The sequence below is a fragment of the Salminus brasiliensis genome, chromosome 7 (genome assembly GCF_030463535.1).
Source record: "Salminus brasiliensis chromosome 7, fSalBra1.hap2, whole genome shotgun sequence".
In the NCBI taxonomy this organism is placed as follows: domain Eukaryota; kingdom Metazoa; phylum Chordata; class Actinopteri; order Characiformes; family Bryconidae; genus Salminus; species Salminus brasiliensis.
The window spans coordinates 30,752,601-30,775,495 of record NC_132884.1 but is presented as its reverse complement, the minus strand read 5'-3'; the positions used below and the strand labels follow the sequence as shown (position 1 = coordinate 30,775,495).

General features: G+C 41.7%; 1 protein-coding gene and 1 non-coding gene across 2 annotated transcripts; both read left to right on the top strand.

Annotated features, from left to right (window-relative positions):
* The first annotated feature begins 3,810 nt into the window (after positions 1-3,810).
* Positions 3,811-21,112, top strand: LOC140559575 (G-protein coupled receptor 22-like). Its single transcript, XM_072683112.1, has 2 exons — positions 3,811-4,105; positions 17,363-21,112. The coding sequence occupies exon 2, from the start codon at positions 17,496-17,498 to the stop codon at positions 18,957-18,959; it is 1,464 nt and encodes a 487-aa protein (XP_072539213.1). The 5' UTR covers positions 3,811-4,105; positions 17,363-17,495; the 3' UTR covers positions 18,960-21,112.
* Positions 21,113-22,071: 959 nt separating this feature from the next.
* trnaf-gaa (transfer RNA phenylalanine (anticodon GAA)) lies at positions 22,072-22,144 on the top strand. Its single transcript has one exon. It is a non-coding gene; the product is annotated as a tRNA-Phe (tRNA).
* Positions 22,145-22,895: the final 751 nt, after the last annotated feature.

Sequence of the window (22,895 nt, the reverse complement as noted above, 5' to 3'; positions counted from 1 at the left end):
GCAGGGAGGCAGCTGGAGCTCTAACACCCTGCAGAGTCCCTACACAGAACCAGCGCACCTGATCCAGCTAATCATGGTCTTGAGACTCAATGGAATATCACAGCCAGGTGTGCTAGATTGAGGGCTGTGCATCTCTGATCTGTAATGAAAGGTTGAAAGGAGGTTATTGAAAATGATATAACACATAACTTATTAAGATTGAAACACAAGAAGGAAACACAAAAAGCATATTTGAAACTAATTTCAATAAAATGACAATTTCCAGCTGCGAAAGCAGGAAAACACACGACACACGCCTTCTCAGATAAGGATTAACTGTGCCCTGAAGAGGCAGAGCAGACAGATGACTTTTGCCACTGCAGCTTAAAAACGGTCCTTTTAACTAATTGGTTATTGATGTAAAGGACATAGAAACACGGTCACCTAGTTTATTGATCTTCCATTCGGGCTCAAAAGAAGCAGTTTTACCATTCTGTCACACAGTCACTAAAAGATGACCACATCTAATTACACACAGAATTGTGTTTTAGCACTTTCATACCTGTCAATTGTATTTATTTTTGTAGCTGCTGGTGTGTCTTCTTATATATGTATCTATGTATCTATCTACATGATGTCAAGCCTATTTGAATCTGATCAGAGTGGTTTCTGAACATTTGGGGTACCCTAACCAAAATGCTACTTTGAGACTCCCCACCCATCCCTGTGATATTACGCTATACTGTATGTGAATTTAATAATGAATTGTTTCATTCATTTTGATCAGGACAAAGTTAAATGTATACTATGATAAACATACGATAACAATAATGAACTAGTAATCTTTAAACAACTAAACATTTTATATAAATTACCATCTAATAAATATCTGCAGATACTCACAAATGTATGTAGCTACTGGCAGTCAGTGGGAGACCCTCAGGGTCTTCTAGGTCTTCAGAGAAGGCCTAATGATCTTTTTAAATTCAAAAAATGACTTTAGGTTGCATCCAGTGCTGACACAGATGTTCAAATGCACACATACAGCTTGTCTAGTCCTTGTTGAGAAGTATTGCTAATAAAATAGGACTACAGGGATATAAAGCACCCCCCAGCATTGGGCTGTGAAACAGTGGAACTGTGCTCTCTTGAATGATGGTGCTCCATCCAATACTTTCATGATAAGTTGCGGAGTTGGGGATAAGGTGGGGTGGGGATCATCCAACATCCTGTTCTCACTAATGCCCTTCACTAATGCAATCAAACCCTCGGAGCAGTGCTCTAAAACTTAATAGAAAGCCTTCCAAGGACAGTGGAGACAGTTACTTCAACAAAAGCAGCATAAACCCTTTTTAGGGCCCTTGATTTAAGAAAAAAAAAAACAATGAATGAGCAGATGTCCTAATACTGCTTGCACGTGATCACTTATGTTTGTGGACGGTGGAGCAGATGGACGCTGGTGTTTTAAGGTGTTCCCGTGTCTGTGTTACCTTCTGGCTCTCGCTACCTTTTAATTAGGCTGTTATAGTCAGACCTGCCGGAGTCATTAGCCCAATTTGGCTCTCGTCAAAGTGTCTCAGAACCTTTTGCTTGCTAATTTACCTTCCTCCAACACATCAACTTCAAGAACTGACTGTTCACTTGCTACCTAATATATCACAACTTGGCACTCTTAACAGGTGCTGTTGTAACACGATAATCAATGTTGTTCACTTCGCGAAAGCGTTTTAATAGAAGACCTGATTGTGTATATTGCTTTAATGTAATCCTAAAAGTACATATTTTAGGCATTTTCCATAATTTGATACATAATAAGGAGATCTTCATTTAGTGTTTCACAACACACACACACTCTCACATGTTGCAAACATGCATGCACGAAAAGCTGTTGTGTGCATGTACTCACCTGTATGCATATCTTGTTAGAATGTGTATTTGAGCCATGGTGTATTTAGGTCTTCAGTGCTCTGTGTAATGCTGCTTGAGGTGTTCAGTTAGCACTGCTCCAAAGAAGCGGGCTGGAGTAAATGAAATGTGGCGGACAGATTGCTATCCAATTCCATCCAGTCGAAATGTGTTCCCCTGCACTTTGATTAATAGCACTGCACACAGCCATAATATAACATGTCATTTAATAGCACTTATTACAACAGAATGGAATTGGGACCAAATAGCCTTAGAGGCACAGCTCAAACATGAAACCCTACAGATCAAGACCTACTAGGACCCCAGAAAACCTATATTTGTGTTTTCTTTCTAATTAGGTGAGTCTTGCACTCAAGGACACACAATATACATTTAAGTGTACCTTATGCATTCTTCCTTCTTTGCTTGCGCTCAGTCCTCTACAGAGAAAAATCGAAGTGTGGTCATTTCAAGATAGGGACCACAACCAAGATAGTTTTTAAATAAGCCTGGATAGTGGTTTTAAGCAGTGTTTTAACATGTTTCTATCTTCTTGTTGTTTTCCCATCTAAAATTGCTTACTGTTAAACCTATACCAACAAAATACAGTTTTAATATTTTGCTGTTTTCTGGGACAAGCGAGGTTATGGTTTGATATTAAAGAGCCCCTATTCTACATTTTGCATTTATTTTTTGCATTCTTTCATAACAAATGTATTATTTGTGTTCCCGACAGACCTTTTGCCTTCTGAAATTCACAGGTTTGTGATCTAAGCAGTCCATAAAAACTGACATGGTTGGTCAGGCACTTCAGATACCCCAATGTATGTGCACAATATTTTGGCTTTTCATATTTCCCCCTTAAACTCTCTCTCTCTCTCTCTCTCTCATACACAAACAGACAACTATGCACTGCACATATCAAACCATCCAAGTGTCCTATTCAGGTGTCAAACATGTCTAATCAGTCAACATCAGCAACACTGCGAAGCTAATGAGAAACACATGTGCAAACATTATAAGTTAATTTTGTTCATCAAATTCAATTAGACACCCTGATCTTCATCAATCATAAAGTAGCCTTGCTGCTTCAATCCACTGCAAAAACAGCTCTGCTTAACTGCGCATGCTTTAAAGCAATGAGATCGTTGCCGTGTCTTTCCGGAGCCAATTCACACTTGATCTAGTGTGAGAGATATAGTGTGCTACACTGTAGTGTACAAACTGCGACTGGAACGCGTCCCTCTTGTTAGGGGACCACCGCACCGGCCTGATAAAACGGAGGAAGCCTCACACAAACACAGGTGATTGTAGGCTGCCTAACACCTTGAACCGTTCCCTCGCGCAGCCACCGCGCCATCACGCCCTCAGCACTTCACGTTGTGCGCTTTACAGAGCTCAACACGACTAACACATGTTCATCCTTGAGGTGTCTTGGATGACCTTGTGTAGAATGTGGAACCCCTCCTTCTTTCCCTTCCTCCTCCTCCTCCTCCGTCCTCCCTTCTCCGATCTGCACACATCGCCGTATTAGACTGCCAGCACGAAGCCTGTGTGTGTCCACGCGCCGGTTGTTTCTCCCCCACCCGTTTTGCGACGAGTCCCGCCTTCTGCGCTAGGATTGGCTAGAAGTAACCCGCCTCCATCACTAGGATAGTCTAGTCATGGGCTATCCTGGCAAGTATGCTGGGATTGGATAGAAGTAGCTTCTTCCCTGAGATGTGATTGGCTAATAAAATTCCATTCCGGCGCTGTGATTGGCTCATTATTCATACATACTAACCGCGGGCTGCTTGTGAGAGTTGAACTACTAGCCAGTCCCAGCGCAAGAGGCGACTACTAGCCAATTGTAGCGCAGAATGCGGGGTCTGTCGGAATACGGGTGGGTTTTGAAAAATAGCGTTTTTTCCCCTCCAGTGCTGGCGAGCACCGCTACTCTCACCGCAGTGCATGTGGTTTGAAGTCCTAATAGAGATTTCTGCAGGTTGCTGCTGATGACCCACGCACACATATTTACTTACGAGGAGAGCTCGAGACGTGATTTTAGACCATTTGCAGACTAAATGGCACGCTGTCATTAGGCTGTTATAATGACATGCTGAAAACATTAAACTTGCAGTGCAGCCGGTGCTGATGCGTTTTTCAGTATGTTACATCTAAGAAGACGCCTGTCGTGTCCTGGGCTCCCGCCACACACAGACACCTGTCCGGGCATGTAGCGGTAAGTTATGCACAGTTGTTGTAAACATCTCAGTGTCACATATACCACGAGATATATACCATGTGTGGCAGTGGGCATGTAGTATATATATTTATGGTGCATGGTCTGTGTTTTGCCTGTGTTGTAACTGTCTGTGCAAATCATGAGCAATCTGTAAAGGTTCTTTGTCTTTTAACCTCTGGGAAAAAAACACTCCATCAATCTGAGTATGTTCTTTCTCGTCTTTTTCTTTATCACAGACAGCTATTGTTTCTATTGTTTATCTTCCAGGGGCTTACAAGTCTCCAACCATGGCTCATATTTCCACTTGAGTGCTTGGAACTGGTGGCAATCAATGGGTTGTATCTGCATTAGTTGTGCAGTGATGTGTTCATCCACTGAGGATCTGTCTGCACTGACAGCAGGCAGTGCACAACAGGCTTGTTGGAGGTGGCTTCAGTGCTGTGAATGTTGTTTATTGGATGGGAAGTTTCTCCGCACCCCTGGGACAGACTGAAACTCAGTTTCATCATTCGTTGTTGTTGTTTACAGTCTGTAAATGAGGGGTTTTGCTGGTGTTTTTGTTTATCTTGCTGAGTTGCTGTGTGTGCTGCTAATTCACGTTCCTTTTGTGCAGATTACACAGCTATTACACTATTAATAACTTTCAGAACCATTCACTTTACATGGGCATGTTTTAAAGCACACTTAAAAGCAAAGATGTGGATTACGAAATGCAATGCTTAGTAAAGGCAAGATGTAATAATCTAATAATTGAATATGTTTATTACATGCTAATCCAATGTACAAATTGTTGTGGCAGAAGAAGGTTAGGGCCCCTAAGAGATGCTCATAAACACATGGTGTATACATCCGCCATGGTAAACAGCATCTTCATAGCTGGGGGTGTGTGTGTGTGTGTGTGAGACTTGTGACTACAGAGCCAAGCCCAGAGGTGCAGGTTCTCACCACAGAGGCTGTGGGTTTTTTCCCCTTCAAATCCTCTGGGATACTCTTCCCCTGGCCCTCTGAGGACCCAGCAGGAAGCATTTTTTTTCATGGTTAGCAATACACTTTTTAAAGTAAACAGCTGGGGAAAAAACACACTGAGTGTAAAATGTTGAACAGATAGGATTGTCAAAGTGATGCCGTGTCCCTTTTGCTTATTATGGAGGTCCACAGTGTTATTTAATGACTGATGCTAAATGATGAGTTATGAGGATTTTGCATTTGCAAAGTGCACTGTTTGCGTCCACACACTTCAGGAATTCCTCTTTTCTCTCTGGCGTAGAACCTCTTCCACTTTGTTTCTGAATATCTCCACACATCAATATTCCACCCTCTGCCTCTGTTGTTCTGCCTTCACCTACCACAAACTGCAAAAAGGAAAGATGCGTCTTCTTTCCCGGCATGCTTGTCTGAGGAGTGGATGGTGAGATGAAAGGAGTGTCTCATCTCCCTCTCTTTCACCTGAGTAGAGATATGAAAGAAAGAGAGAGAGAGACAGAGAGAGAGAGAGAGAGAGAGAGAGAGAGAGTAAAGTTCCAGAGACAGTAAGGACATATCAAACGAGAGCAGGAGAAGAGGGCAAGAGAGGAGAGAGCAAAAGTAACACTGATAGCTCCAAAAAGAAAGAAGGAAGGGGTTGGGGGAAAGCAGGAGATGAAAAGATAGAGACATTGGAGGAAAGAGAGAGTAAAGGGAGGTTAGCTAGAAGAGGATGAGGTGAAAAGCGTAATGAGAGAGGAGTAGAATCCTGATGAAAGGATCGCTTGCCTGTGTGCTTTCACCATGAATGGAAGTTAACCTCCTGACAGACAGAGACATCTATTACCATGAAAACATCACCTCATCTCTCTCTGACTTTCTCTCTCGCTCTCTCTCCTCCTCTCTCTCTCCCTCTCTTGCTCCATTCCTTCGTTGCCAGGAGATGAATTAGATTAATTGTGTTGTAATTGCCTCCGTCTGTAGATAAGAAACTTCATCATTTCAGCCAAATCTTTAAGTCCAAGTCTCTCGCTCATTCTCACACTTCCTCTCCGTTTTACACACCACTCATTTCTTTTTTGAATTCCACAAGCTTTCTGTGAAACCCTTGAGTTATATTATTAATGTATGCCCATAGAAGGACCACACAATAGCTAGAGATTTGTTTCTGCTGGTCACTTGATGGCAAATAGGCATAAACAGCAAAGCTTACATATACAGTATTTGAGCTAATAGAGAGAAAGTTATGTAAAATGCATAATGTTTGGGACAAAGACACATTTTTCCAGGGTATTCATTTAGTATTTTGGCAGAATTGTGGGGTTGAGGGTCCCAGTGTAATATCTTTTCATGGGGCCCAAAATCCCTGGCAGCGTCAGGGAGTGCAGTGCAGGCATAAGATAACTAGGCTTGCTTCAAAACATTTCAAACATTTCTGGAGTCTGTAGTTGCCATTGTTTAACATGAGAACAGGAGCTGTGCCAATAAAAATCTAAGTAGCTATTATGAGGCGGAAAAACAATAAAACCATTACCAGAGACATCAGTCAAACCTTGGGATTACTCTGGGAGTGCAATATCATTTGGAAAGAAAGAATGCACTGTTGAGTTCGTTGAAAAGGAATTGGTAGGCCAAGGAAGATGTCCTTCAGAAGAATCCTCAGTTTTCTGCATGACAGATCAGAAACTTCAGCAGGCAGATATGTATATGTCAGGGACTACTATCCACAGAAGACCTCATGCACAGAAAGACAGAGGCCCCAATGCAAGGTGCAAATCACTAAAACGAACAGTCAGATTACAGATTGCATCAAGACCTTTAAAAGCCTGCATTCTGGAAAAAGGTCTTGTGGACAGATAGGAACAAGATTAACCTGTATGAGAGTGATGGCAAGTGCAAAATGTGGAGACAAAAAGGATAGCACACCATGCATGCCTCCCCATGGTGGTGGTGTGTCATGGCTTAGACCTGTATGGCTGCCACAACTACTGGCACTCTTGCCTTCATCCTACAGCAAGATGATGATCCTAAACATACTGTTAAGGCAACATAGATGTTTTTCAAAGACACAAATGTAAAGTTCTTGTCAGTCACCTGATTTAAATTCATATGCTGAAGAGAAAACGTAAGGAAACAAGGGCCTGAAACAAGCAAGAGCTGAAAATGGCTGCATTAGAGGCATGGCAAAGCATAACCAGAAACCTCTTCAAGCAGTCATTCGGCATATCATGGAAAAAATTGTCTTTGTCCCAAACATTATTGAAAGCACTGAATATACTGCAGGTCACTTTAACCCATATTGAATGTCAAAAATGGTTTAAACCCTGCCAAATTGCTTACTAGGACTGTAAATGCCACATAGCAGTTCACCTCCCCCTTGTATTATCAAAGAGTCCTCCTGTAATCCCATATCAAACATTTTCACACGGTGCTTGCAGGTACATATCACTACAACTCAGAAGTGTTTGTGAAAGTTGTGGCTGATGGCTATAATCTGACGTTATCTTCCTAAGCAGAGACACATCTTTGGCTGCTCTGCTGCTCGTTGGAGCCAGTCAGTGTCAGTGGCTTATGAGAGGTCTCTCCATGTAAACAGTAGGTGTCACTGAGCTGGGATTTGTATTAAATGGATGTACAAAAAACATCCTGTCAGATGGTCAATAATATGAAGGCTTGAGAGCACACCTCAACTTCTCATTGTATTCTTTAGTTTCTGATGGGGTCATCAAATGTTATTCACATTCTACAGTGCAGCGTTTTAAAATAAAGGCATAGAAGTTATAAGCATATGAGCTACAGAGACATTATGCTGTTTTCCTTAAATGTTTTCTGGCAATGCAATATCATATGTGAAAAGCTGATCTGCACCAAGAGCCATTTGAGCTTCAACTATGGGTTGGCTTGACCCTCCATCCCTTAAAATCCACAGAAGACAAGCGTCCAGGCATAGTAGAGTATTATGGTCACCTTATTGACTTGTGTTTAGTAGTGTCTAAACTAAGAGGAATATTTGAATATTTAATCTATTCAAAGTAGCTGAGGTTAACCTTGGGTAAATAGCGAAGCACATTTGTAAGTTGCTCTGGATAAGATGACTTAAATGTAAATGTAATGTAATGTAAATATGTTGTGTGTCAATCTAAAAAAAAAAAACCTAAACAATATTTAACAGGAAATTACTCAACAACTTCATATAATATCATACTTTTCAGTTTTTAGTGTGTCCACCCTTGACTGTTCATTTTCTAACTTTGCTTTGTTGTTTTTTTATTATTTTCTTGGATACAAACACTTAAGCAGCAAAGGACAGAGCTTTCTGGAGTCATAGCATTTCACCATGCAGGAACACCTGCAAATAATGAGCGTTCTTGTTGGAGAAGGTTTAAGTCAAAGCAGTTACATGATAAAATGGAAAGATCACACAACACAACACACATGTAACAGGGAGCGAATAGCTTTCATACAACAGACTGCATTAGAGTCTGCTTGAAGTGAACCCCAGACCACCGATTTCAGGGGACCAAAGATCGTTTTTTGGGCCGCTCCCAGCTCTCACACCTGACCAAATGTACCGAACATTCAACTCAAGCACTCCCGGGCACGTAAATAAAAGGTAGTGTCAAAGCGCCCTTAGAACTTGAGGCATTTTGTGCTTTGTGCAGTTTCTAAACACATTCAGTGATGCTGAGGTCTGGACTTGGGGGTAGTGGGTCCAGACCAGCATCTTCTTTATTTAATTTGATTAAGTATCCACTTCCATTTCTCAGTAAGAGCTTTTTAATGAGTCTTCTCACTGTGGTAAATAGACAGAAACACCTGTGGATTTTTTCAGAACTGAAATGAGTATGAAGCTTGATTTTCTCGTCTCTCTCAAAGATGAAACCTATCTGAGGTGGCAGTTTTGCATGGTTGTTAGAGGTTCCATTTTCCCTGTATGTCTTTATATTGTTTTAACATTTTGAAAACTGCTGCTTTTATATTTTAGGTCCTATGTCCCTACAAACACCTCTTAAAAACAGTCAGTGAATTGTATTTAACTGATGCTTTCAATGAAAATTAAATAAATGAAGGGTGGTCTTTGATGTATGCACATTATTTGTATTACATGGATTACATACGTTTTTTGCAATGTGTTGAGGTGTTGAAAGCAATGTTTGCAGAGCACTTGTCTGACATTTAGCTTTGGGATTATATAGAGTTGTTGAGTGCTTCTCCAGAACAAGATTATATAGAGTTTTATCTTCTTTGGAACAAACGGATGATGAAAACGGATGATTTTACAGTGATCAAAGTCCTAGAAACATGTAGGTGCTCTGTCATAATCAGTGGAGTCTATGTCAAACTTGTTCTGTTTTCTTTTGACTAGAACCATAATCCCATCCACTGTGACATAGTCCTGCAAATAATGAACAAGCACAGCCAGCATCAGGGTAATATGTCAGATTTGGTTGACAGTCCCTCATTTCCAGTTCAGTGAATCAACTCTGCTGCATGGCCTGTCCTACAGAGGCGAGTAAAAAAAAAGAGGGGGGTGGGGGGGGGGTTCTTTCTCTGTGCGGCATTAGTCAAGACAGCATTGTTTAATTGGGTTTTCTGTTTCTTCACGCTGCGGATGAAAAGGTCATGACTGTTCCCAGTGTCTGCATGTTAGCTCACACATGCACTTTCTAAGTGTGACTGGAGATGACTGGAAATGGCTGGAGCGTGCCGTCGCTTTCAAGTCGACACAGCTGACCGAGCTGTTATTTCTGTTCCAGCAGGGGTGGGGGGAACACAAGCTATTAGGGACAAATCAGATTATTGAATCCTATCTGTATTGTGGAATTCACACATTAAAGAGAAAAGGGAAAAGCTATTCTAGGTAAATGTTATTGCTGGAGATGGAAACGTAAGTGGGCCCAAAGAGCAGCAGACTTTCCCTTCGAAAGCAAATTGAGTGTAAGCAGCCATCTGCCATGCATTCAGGTTGAGCCGCACAATGCGCTTTTTCAGTCTGTCCATCCAGTCATTCTCATACTGCTTTGTTGCTGTGAAACCACATCATAGGTAACATCTATTCAAAGCCTTGCAAAAGAACTACAGCCCTGTCTTGGTGTCAGAGAGGTTTGACAGAGATTGTGGATCATAATAACCTGTTAGCTTGAAATATTGTGTCATAACACATTACGCTACAGGGACGGCAACACCAGAAGACAAGTTGTTGTCGGAGCATTCATCTGAGCGTAAGTGAGCTCAGCGCTTGTCGGAGCTAATTACCTGCAGAATGGCATAGAGAATTATGCCACTGTGGTTTATAGTGATGTTTCTATCATCTGTTCCAGGCACACGATTTGTGTGTGTGGTATTTTTTATGGTTCGCACAGTGATGAACTGAGAGACTTATTTAGTTGCAGCGCTCATTAAGGCAAAGCGCATTATTAGCAGCATGATATAATGGGCGGCCTGCCCTGTTGAAACTCACCAGTTTTTGTTTTATGGTGTTGGTATTTTGCAGCGTGAGGATGCAGAATGGTGTCGTGTTTTATGGTTGATAGTTTCTCTGCTGTGATGAAATATTGCGCCCGCTCGTCTGTGTGGGCTGCTCTCTCTCTCTTTCTCTTTCTCCCTCTCTCTCTCCATCTCTCTCTCTCTCTCTCTCTCTCTCTATCTATCTATCTATCTATCTCTCTCTTTCTGGAAGAGATTTATGAGTAGGAGGTGTGTGGAGGAGCAGAGGGCAAAGGAGTTCAGCATAACACTGTACTTCCATTTTTCCCTCTCTGATTATCTCTCACTCTCTAAAACTCTTTATTATTCTATGCTTTGCTTGCCCTTGTGTACTTTGCCATTGCATCAACATTTCAGCGCAGAAATGAGGCTTAAGGTTACTTAAATGAGAAGAGGTGCATGGAAACATCTCATGATGATAATACTCCATACTTACCAGCGTTCTACCTCCATGTCACTGAGGCCAGGCGTGACATTTCGGCCTTGTCATGTCACACAAGATGTGTGTGCTCATGTCTGTTCGTTTCTTCGCCACCACTTCACTCCTTCAGGAGAACATCCTGAAAATTGCCGTCTGTTTTGTCACGCTCCTGCACTCATGCATTCAACCCTGAAGTATTAGATCTTAATTGGCATGTGAAGAAAAACATATTTGAATTCCAAGAACACCTGTTAATGAGACTAGTTGAGGCCATAACCTTCCCAAGAAGACCTCATGTCACCTCACGGCTCACGTCTAAAACTGTTTTGGAGATGTATGCACTTCTCTTCCCATCTGTCTTTTCTCTCTGACAGCAAAGCGAACAGGATAGCCATTGAAAAACACAATGTGTCAGAATGATCAGCTCACTCAGGCGGTGTAAAAGGAGGAAGGTCATTCTTTCATGCCATAGAAGAAATCACAAAATCATAATAGATCAAAAAGGATGTCGTTCTTCCAACCTTCCCCTGAAGCAGAGGCACGAACAATGCACATTAAAGAACGATGAGCATAAAGAAGCGAATGGCTGCTCTGTGATGAAATTGACCTATTTATTGGACTTTGTGCAGAAAGTAATGCCTTGATGTGCTCTCAGTAAACCCATTGAAAACGACAATTTTTTCTTTGCTATCTCTGCGGTTTGAGTGGCGTACAGTGATGCAACAAGAAATAATCACACATATCGCTGTTTGCAACAGGGCAATTCAAGTGTTCACAATTGTCACTGAAGTCTGCAACTTCAAACGAGTCTGTCTGACTTGTATATAAAGGTGATTGATTCTGTTGGCGGCTATGACGGGGGATATGATTACCCTCCTGCAGTGAAACCATTGTTCTGAAAGTGGGGAGAAGTGATTAAAGCAGATTCCCTGCAGCCTTAGGCCCTTTGGAGAGCCACCTACCCCCACACCAGGGGACTTCATTAGGAAGTGTGTGTTAGCTGTGACTGCACCTGGGCCTCACAGAAACACACACAGCAGTTCAGCAGGCTTATCAACAAGCTTGTAATTTCACAACACAGCATGTGTATCCAGTCTTCGGTTGAATCTCTGCTGATGGAAAGAATTTAAGTATTTAGAAAAGTTGACTGATATATGCAGTCTGGACAGTCAGACATCTCAGTCTGGACAGTCAGAAGTTTAGAAACCTTGGACAACAACAGGAGAGAGTAGAGTAAGGAGGGCAGTGATGCCTAATGAGCTGTGATTGAGCGGTCAGGCGATTGGGTGGATTTCTGACATGCTCTGACCACTTGTCTTTATGCAAATATACAGTAAACACAACCTTTCCCCAACAAAGGTGAACGCAACAACATGATCTAAGGATCGCTGATTCCAAACCCGGGTCATGCTGCTTGCCATCAGCAGCCAGTGTCCAAAAGAGCACAAATAGCCTTGCTCTCTCAGTGATGTTTTAATAGGACTTTCTCTCCACATCACTCCTAGTGTGATGTTAGTCAGCATGGGCATTTGTTAGCTGTTATTTTGTAGCTGGGGAGCCACACTTTCCTCCAAAGACACTGGATACCTAGCAATGCTGCATCAGTGGCTGGAGGAGGAGACATGCTAGTCTTCATCCTCTAAATGTTAGGGGGCATTGTGATATGGGGAGTTCACATGAACGAGGGTTGGGTAATTGGCCTTCCAAATTGGGGTACACCCATTCTCACCCATATTTTTTTATTTCATTTTGAGTTGGCTAATTCTTGAAGTCAGTGCTTGGCCCTTGACTCGCTGAGGGTCAAATGCAGGTCACATTGGATTGTCTCCCAGACAGAGATACTTCCTCCAGATCTTTAAGACCATCAGAAAATCAATGCTTGCTTTTTTTAACCTCTGATCTTCAAGGACAGTGCAAAAATAAAGCCCCAGAGAATTTTACACTGGGATCAATTACATTTTGGGTAGAAAACAAAGCTTGAGACTGGGCACTAAGTAGAAAATGTGTAAGCACAATATTTCTGGTATGCTGTACAATCATGGGACCGAAATAACATTGGAATTCTGGGACAGAAAACATCTGTGAAACTCCAGCAGCTCTCTAAAACTTCTTGTATAAATCCTCACTAGAGCTCATGGGTCCTGAGTTACCGGTATAATGGTGACAATGTATCTCACAGGATTAAAAAATGATGATTGTATCTCAAAATAAGAATATTCTTACAGTTATGTTATGCTGTGGATGTTGATTCAAAATCTTTCTATAAGGATAAGCTCATCTACCCCATGTACATTTAAGAGGGCCACAGGGTGGGGCTCATTGATTGATGCCATGCATTGAAAACAGGTGGGAAAACAAACAGCCGTGCTCTATCTCAGCTAGTTTAGTCATTCCTAAGCAGAACCCTTATGTTAACAACACACTGAGCATGTGATATGGATGAAGGGACCTGATTGATTAAATACCTTCATTTGGAATGCTATAAAACATCATCATTAAAAACGAATAAGCACACGCTCCTTAACAGGCATTCAATGACTGATGGGTAAACTTTCCTACAACTTCCTTTAATTATAAACCTTTGTTCACTACCCCAAACACAGATTAACGTTTTCTCTGCCTGTGGTTTGGAACCACCCAAATGGCTCAATACCTGTTATAGTCCACTTCGCAGGGAACTACTAGGGCGACCGCAATTCACTTTAAGTTATGTGCCACAGTGACTCAGCGCTGACCAGAACACGTTTCATACTGACTGTTAAATCACTTCTCTATCCTTTAAATATCCTTTAAATTATACCTCAGTTAGCCCCAACACAGTCTATTATTTGGAGTCCGGCCTGTTAACAGATTTAGGCCAAGTTTAACTTGCCAGCTATGTGTCCAAACATATCTGTTGCAGTTCTTTCTGTCACTTCAATGGCAGACAACTTAGTCCTTTCAGATGTGAGTTTTTATCAACACTGTCGCTAGCACAGTAGTTAGTCAGAATTTCATCTGCATTGTGCTGTGTAGCACTTATGTGGCAGGGCTAGCTAAGCATACACTAGCTTAACCGGCGCCATTTATGGTGTCTCTGACTGCAGCCAGCCTTTTAGTGAGGATATGGTTCTTTACTAAACCTTTTTTTAAATAGTTCTATATAGCACAAACAATATATACACTATTACACTGTGTCAAAACATACCAAAATATTGGATACAGTAGAAATGAGTGTTCTGCTGTATCCAATATTTTGGTTTGGAACTGTCTTTTGATCTTTTTAACAGTATTTTGGACAGCCTGGTTTAAGTTTGACCTCCCTGCTGGACCTGAAAATAATGCTGCTTTATCAGGACAGCACAGATTAAAGATCAGTGGGAACAGGTGACCTCTGGGAGCTTTCTCTTCAGTGTGAGAAAACCATCGCTGTGTTGCCCTTTTTCCCCAGGAGTGGCATGTTTGCCTGTGAAATGTGATTGCCATTCCATCACCCTTCCCCCTTCTTGCTCGCTCTCCATCTCTCCTGCTTTCTCTCGCTGTGTCCTGACTTTACTGGAATTACTAATTCAATTTCGAGGATCACCTCAGGCCAGTGCAAAAGGCATCAATAACACTTGTCAACACCGGACACATCAAATTTGTGCTTTGTCAGGGGCTGCAATAAAAGAGGAGGCAGAAAACCCAACCCAGAGCCCTTTTGATTGTCAGTTATTGTTTCTGTGTGTCCTCATCTCTGACACAGCAAACATCAGGTAGTCTGCACACGCTCCAAGCTAGCTGGAAATCTCCACCACCGGCCTGGGGAAGGGAAGAGGGGAGAGGGGGACAGAGAAAGAGAGAGAGAGAAAAGGCTATGGGTAGACTGAAAGAAAGAGACTGCAACACTCAGCAAGCTGTTTTTGCTCACTGCTTCTCCATACACAACTCCTCCTTACTACTGTCCGTTTGTGCTCCACTATCTCTTGCATAGGGTCTAACTCTCTTGCTGTGCTCTGGTGTCGATTTCTTGAGAAAGGCAAGTTCAGCATATCTAGAGTGTCTTTGTTTCTCTCTGTCCCGAGGGAAGCACAGTTAAACATCAATTTTTAAATCTCTTTGGCTGTCTGATGATGCATTTGTAAAATAATACCCACAATAAAAGCGCAACGAATACGACAATCAGCCGCATCTGGCCTCCCATTAAGATTGCCCCAGCCCTGTTGCTATGGAAACAATAAAAGGAGTGAATAGTGGCCTATCAGTCTGACAAAATGTTTGTTTGGTGCATGCATGCAGTGTATAAGTACAAAATGTTGGTCTTTTGATAGGGCAAGGGACCATGTTACAGTGGTACTGCATTGTGCATTTGCAATTACTTTGACTGTGCAGGATATAATAATAGAACAGTCATAATCATACTAACTGAAGAGCTTACTTTATTTATCAGCTCCTTGGGACTGGAAGAACTGGGGCACGTTCTGCTCTCCAATTTACCAAATTGACTGTATTTTTCAATTCTATTTGTGAGCAAAAAAACAGCAATAGTAAAGGCAATTCTTATTACTAAACTATTGTATTTAACATTGGACGTTCTTGCTGTCTACCTAGCCTAATTAAGCTGCATCTTAGATTTACTGTTAACTAGCCTGAGTCATTTAATCAGATGATGTAAGGACCATATAAATTGAGCTTCTTCAACACAATAATTAATGCCATAATCAATTCAGAACTCACTTAGAGTGCCACTCCCTAATGGTGTTAAGTGGTGCTTCATATTTGATTGCTCAGTATTTCTTGTTTGGATTCATAGACTGCAGCCAGCCAAGCTAAAAAAGGATCCAACTAGAAGCTAAATGAATTGTGTTTTCATTTCTAAAATAAATTGTTATGTGATTTAAGTAAAAGTTCTGTAAAGAGATTGCAGATTTTATTTGACCTGGTCTACCACTTACTTTGGAATACAGAACCAAACCAATAAAAAATGTTAATGGACGTAATGAATCATTAAACAATCAAATGCATGTTTTCATATTAGTATGACATCCAGCTGTTTGGGTCTGTGTTTTTTAGACAAGGCAATGTGCATCACATGAATAAAAACTAAGCTAAAGGGGAATAAAAGAGAAACCAAAGGACATTGAAATAGAAAATAATTACTAAATAGAATAAGACAACAATAATAAATACATAAAATAAAAACAGAATAATAAATACTCAACATATAAAAATATTTAGTCTTTATACACAACAAATTTAAAGCAACACTATGTAGCATTTTTACATAATAGCTTCAACATCATGTTGATGCTCCACTGACCTGTAATAGGGAGAACAGCACTGCTGTTGTTGCCACGCATGTCAGGAACTGCACTATGTAACTTTGGAGGAGTAGGCAGGACAAATCTTGTGAGAACTATGTGTTATCCAAATCATATTTGTGTAAAGCCTGATAATATTACTCTACTGTAACGGTCTGCTTTTTTCACTGTCATTAAGGGTTCTGTATCTCTCAGCTTGACCTGAAAAACATGTCCTTCTGTGTTGACACGAAGCATGAATTAAACTTCCCAATTGTAATGGGAAGAAAGGCCAATTCTCTATGGTGTTTCTTTAACTTAACACTTGCAGTGTTGATTTAACAATAGCAATGTTGCAGTGCAACATTTTATTTATTGCCTATAAGTGCTTTCACATCCAGAACATGTAGCCTAAGAGGTATCACAGTTAGATAGCAGTTGTGACTCTGTTGCCTCTCAGTGTTTGCTGGGCCAGATAGTGATGATGCTGATTTTGTGTGGCAGGGTCTGCGGTGGCACATTTTCTCCATAGACTGCAACATCTGCTGCTCAATATGCTATAGGTGTGTGGCTGGTTTGGTGGCAGAGTGCCATGCATTTGCCGGAGAATGGTAGAGCTGAAGGAAGTGATGAAGGAAAATGTCGGTACAGCAGTGGAGTAATAAGAGAAATTTCTGTGTTTTCTACAGAAAAAAGAATCTATGGCTACTTTAGCCATTACATGCCCCTAGAAATACAATAAGGAAAATGTAGTGGTTTTACGGCAGTTGAGAGGAAGCATGTCTGGTAATGGCATTGCTGTATTTTAAGGCTATACTTGTACCCCCTAGCATCAGCACAAATCTTCTTTTGACAGCCAAAGCAAAACCCAGAGAGGATAGACTGTTAGTGTGAAAATTACATCCTGACACACCAGCAGTCGTTCTTTATTCTTAAGAAAAGGAGAAAAACTGCTAATCATATTTCTTGACCAGGAATTACATTGATTAAGTTGTTTTCCCTTTTCCCTCATGGACCTGTTCATGATCATGGTTAGCCCTGCTTAGTTTCTTGTTATGTGTATAACATGTGTACAGTTTATTTTTCCACTAAAGCACTAAATATATTTGTGCCTTCTCCTTCTAGGGCTTCCTCACTTACTCTGTATGGTGCTGAGGCCATGAGATCTCATCATGCTGTGGGCCGGTGGCCATGGTCCTGCCTAAGGGGTGGCAGGAACTGTCCAAGTGTGTGAGGTCAGCACCCATACGAAATTGTCATGGGGACAGAGAGCTACACCCAGCAGCTGGAGACCAGCGATGGAGCTGGGACACTGGCCAGCATCACCGGCCTGGAGGGGCAAATGGGAGCAAGCACCACCACAGGGTGGTACATGCCTTATCCAATCAGCTTCCAGGTATCACTTACCAGTTTCCTCTTACTGGAGCTGGTTCTGGGCTTCAGTAGTAACTTGACTGTGCTGGTGCTTTACTGCTCCCAATCAAACCTGGTCGATTCAGTCAGCAACATGGTCACAGTCAACTTGCACGTCCTGGACATCGTAGTGTGCGTGCTGTGTCTGCCGCTAACTGTTGTCATAGTTCTGCTGCCGACGAGCCGTAACCTGGCGCTCATCTGCTGCTTCCATGAAGCCTGCGTCACGTTCACCAGCATCTCCACGGCCATTAATGTGTTGGTCATCAGCCTGGACCGCTACGACATCTCAGTGCGGCCTGCTAACAGATTCCTCACTCCTCGATGGGCAGCACTTCTGCTGGCTGCCGTATGGGCTGTGTCTCTTGCTGTCTTCTTCATCCCCTTCATTGAAGTTGACTTCTTCTCCTCAGAGCCAGAGAACGGGCTGATCGACAGCCCCTTGAACCCAGCTTGGCGTAACCGGACACTGCTGTGTGTGGGAGGACAGGGATATTATATGGGCCTTGGGATGTACTACCACATCCTTCTACAGGTACCCATCTTCTTTGCCACGTTGGTAGTCATGCTTTTCACTTACTCAAGAATCCTTCGGGCACTAAACATTCGCATCGGATCGCACATGAGGAGGAGCCAGCGGAGAAATGTACCCACCTGCAGAGGGCGCCGCAAGAAACGGAAGAAAAAGGGGAACAATGCAGACGTTGAAGCAGGAGCGCAAGCAACAAACCAAACCAAGAACCTCACACACCCTCCACTCATCTCCTCTCCAACTCCCACTCCAACTGCCACCTCACCTCCACCCATGTCCTCCACCCCACTGGTTAGTGCTAGCACTGCCACGGCACCAGCCCCGACAGTAGGAGTTCAAGCCTCTGTTTCGGCCATCATTGCCCTCCGCAGAGCTGTAAGGCGACACAGAGACCGACGAGAGCGCCAGCGCCGGGTCTTCAGGATGTCCCTCATCATCATCTGCAGTTTCCTGGGCTGCTGGGCACCTATTTCCGTGGCAAACATCCTCATCCTCACGTTGGGCCCAAGTGATGGTCTGGTTCGAGCACGGCTTTGGTTCCTGGCCATGGCATATGGCACCACCATATCCCATCCGCTGCTTTATGCCTTCACGAGGCAAAAGCTCCGTCGAGCACTCAGGGCCAAGGTGAAGAAGCGAGTGGTGTCCTTGCTGCAAGTGGATCCATCTCCAGGTGGAACCGTCATCCACAACTCCTGGGTGGAGCCACGGCAGGGTCGTAAACTCCGTTTAGAGGGCAGTGATGCCACGGATCGGTGTCTAACAGAACCACTATGAAATTAAGCAGCAAGCCTGCTGGCTTATCTATTCCTTCAGTGTGACAGCACTCCAGGCAGAGAAAAGGCATTACAGCCTTTTCATGCAGAGTTTAAAAAACATGCTGTCTGTCTCCAGAGTCACATAGTTAAGACAGAAGATGAACCCAATGGACTGCATAATGGTCAGGAGAATAGAAATGATGGTAGCTGTGCGTGCTAAGTTAGTTACATGCTGACTGACAATGATTGTTTATTTACCATATTATTTTAATGTACATTATTTTATTGTGTGATAAGGAAATAATCAGGAGTATTACAGGGAGCTCTGTTTTGAAGTTGTTTTATTTGTAGTATACATTTATGGGCAAACCAGGACCTATCTAATTTCTGTATTCTGTATCCTAAATGTAATTGTGCAATATGAATTCTCTTTCTCTGGAGATGACTGTATATTGTGTATAATTGTGCATACTGTGCGAAATTATAAGAAATATATGACCGTCAGTAATAAGCTAATCTGCAATACTGCTACTTGAATTCAGAATGGGGAGAAAGGCACAGGTGTGCCAATTAAGCAACTCATTTGTTTGTTAACTAGCACTCCTGTTAGAGATAAGACACAGAAGCCACCTCTGGGCCTCCTTAGCAACTGCTGTTTAGGAAATTTTACTACCACCAGCAAACTATGAAGGGGGGGAGAAGGCTGATGCAAAGGCTCAAGCTCACTCTGTTAGATTCGCCCCTGGCCACCTCCTCATACACCTACACATTTGTACACACTGAGTTAGACACGGACATTAAACACTCAATAGCCCAGCAGCACAGTGTACAGACTTACTACAAGATCTTGTTTACATAATGGTAAACTTGCTCTTTGAGAGCGCTCGCCAAGGCGCTAATGTCCTGCAACAGCCTAGAGTGAACTAAATGAACATGCAGTCATTATGGTGTGTCATTTAGCTGCATATGAAAGCATCCTCTGCTACAAGGGCAAATGTACATGCAAACATTTATCTTTACAAAGCCTCTAGTTCTCTAAAAGATGGACCATGCCTTATGTCTCCTCACAAAGGTTACCATGGCGTTGAATGTGATTTTTCTTTGCGTCTTGCAAGGCTGTTGGGAGACCGGGAGTGTATTTCTAATGTGTTGCATTGTTTATCACTGTTTAGTTTTGTAAGACGTGTCCAGAAGTCTGATTGTAGAAACTGTACTTCATGTGTGTCGTGTTCCTTTGTTATTTCAGTTTGGGTGGATTATGACTTAGCGAAGTCTCCATGTGGAAGGCGTCTTGACAAGGGATTTCTTGTCTATGTTGGCAAATGCTAGCTTCTCATCAACATGTTAGTGTGTAGAGCCTCAACCCGTTTTCACCAGTGTGCATCAGTGAGTGTGGGTGTACATACTCAAAAGAGAGAGAGTGTGAGAGCGGGTGTGAGAGAGGTACATTACCATAGATTCAGGTTCAAGTGTATAGTAGATGCTAATCAGTGTACATACTTTATATAAATGTTTTATAGAAGCTGTGTAGTATGTGCTAAGTCTCTGAAGACAGTACACTGTTGATGGTGTCCATACCATCCATATCACACAAATAATATCTCCTAGATGTGAGAGAATACTTCACATGCCCAGTACATTAACTGAGTACAATAGTAATAATAACAACTTTGTTTTGTTCTCATGTAATAACACAATGTTATATGTAAATAATGTATTCATGCATAAACCTTGCATAGGTTCCTTAGCTCCTGTTGAGATGATGAGATCATAAGGATATACTGAATAAAATGAGGGACTTCAGTCATGTAGTTCTCAAGCACTGTACACAAAAACACACCTGAACAGCTCTGAACTGAGGATGAAATCCCCCTGAGGCCTCAGCAATCCAGCAACACTGATCACACTCTTCCTCTGGGTCTGTGTGGAGATGAGAAGATCAGGGGGATATTTTCCATTGTTAAGTACCAGTGATGCAAGTGTTACTGCTTCACGTTAGATATTTATCACACAGGTTTTTTTCTTTTCGACACATGCACTGTGTTGAGTCAGACGCAGATCTTTTGACCATGCACTGCATGTTCTAATATGTTGTAATTATTGTATATTACCGTTGTTGTGCTGTTTCATGTTTAGTATGTCTGTATCAATAAATTTGACAGTTTCAGTTTATCGGGAATTGATTCATTATAGCTAAAAGGCAGAGAGAATGAAGACTTGTTACCTGGGGCATCGATAAGTTTGCTGATGTGGGATCCATAGCCTATGTTTACAGTACATGAGAGCAGTGTGTAGGCTGTTGCTCCAGGGAAATATGAAACTTAGGAAACACACACACACACACACACACACACACACACACAAATCTCCTGTAATGGCATAGGCCTATATGCCCACACATATCTCAGGGGCATAATGCAAAAGCACCATTGTTGAATTAAGTCATAGTTCCAATGTACTCCTACTGGGTTCTGGAACTGATTTATATTTAACTCTCTTTCTTCTGTATCCTGTAAGACATCATTGTAGCATGAAGGGCCTATTATGAGGCTTTCCATACACTGAGTTACACTTTTGTCCCCATTAAAATAATTATCTGAGAACCTTTCATAATTTTGAGCCAACGGTTACTAAGGTAAAACAATAATTAAGATAATTTAAATGAACATGAAATGTATTTTGATGTGTCTGGACATTATCACGTTTAATATGAAATGCTACATGTTCTCATTACTCATTTTGATTTGCATTGCTTTGCATTAAATCATTAATATTAATTTATATAATACTAGAAAGCCTGGGGACGTATGATTTCATGTGATTGTGTCGCCCTCTTGTGGTTCGAAAGGGAAGCTAAATTGCTTAAATAACACCGCATAGCCTGAATACGTACAATCCGTGTAATCTGTCGCCCTCATGTGGTTCGAAAAGGTAATTTTAATACCTTGATGAAAGATTTTAAAATATTTAGATATTTCTACTATTATAAATATATGGCTAGATATTTAACTATTGAACTATTCAATACCATAAAAGAAAAAAATATTAAAGGACTAACATTAACGATTAAAACAATCGTCAGAATGTATCACTGTCTCTATATAAGAAAGGTGTCGCAATGAGTTCCACGTGCCGAAATAGCTCAGTTGGGAGAGCGTTAGACTGAAGATCTAAAGGTCCCTGGTTCGATCCCGGGTTTCGGCAGTAGGAGGGTATCACGTTTTTGATATAGTGAGTCTCATTTTTTAAAGCAACGTGGTGAAATATTTACTATTTACTGACCTTTATTCAGCGATAAGTGTGTTTTCAGCCACCCGTTAATGTACTTTACCATCCACGACAAGAAATCCGACTACAATCAATCTAACACATGTGGGTAAATATCCTAGAGCCGTAATCCCGCACCTTCGCCACTCGTCCCACTTACAAGCGTCTTCTTGTCTTTTGATAGTGTGTTTTTTAGCTGTACCACGTGTAAAAATTACCGACACGCTCTTACACTAGCACTACCCGAATGCGCCACTGGGAGGCGCAAGAGCTTAACAAACACAAGCTTAATAAATCAAATCAAATTTTATTTGTCACATACATAGTAATACACAGTGTAACTTGCAGTGAAATGCTTTTTTGACAGTTTTGACAACAAATGAAAGAATGACAACAGAAACACAGGCTATACATTTATGTGCATCACATGCTATAAAAGCTGTCAGATGCCTCTAAATAAATGAATAAATAAATTAATTAATTGAATGAATTGAAAATATGAAAGGTAAAACTACCACAGAATCCATGCATCTATGAAAGTGGATGTCCCTTGGTGATCATATTGGTAACGACAGACACATTCAGGCAGATTAAGGCTTAACAGATTTTGTTTATTTGATAAACACGAAATACCAGAAATACTAGGCTAAAGCAGTGATGCTCATTGTAAATGCTGGGGATTGCATTC

What these genes read in the sequence shown, in the direction of transcription:
- LOC140559575 (XM_072683112.1), top strand. Translation starts at nt 17,496, where the DNA reads ATGGGGACAGAGAGCTACACCCAGCAGCTGGAGACCAGCGATGGAGCT.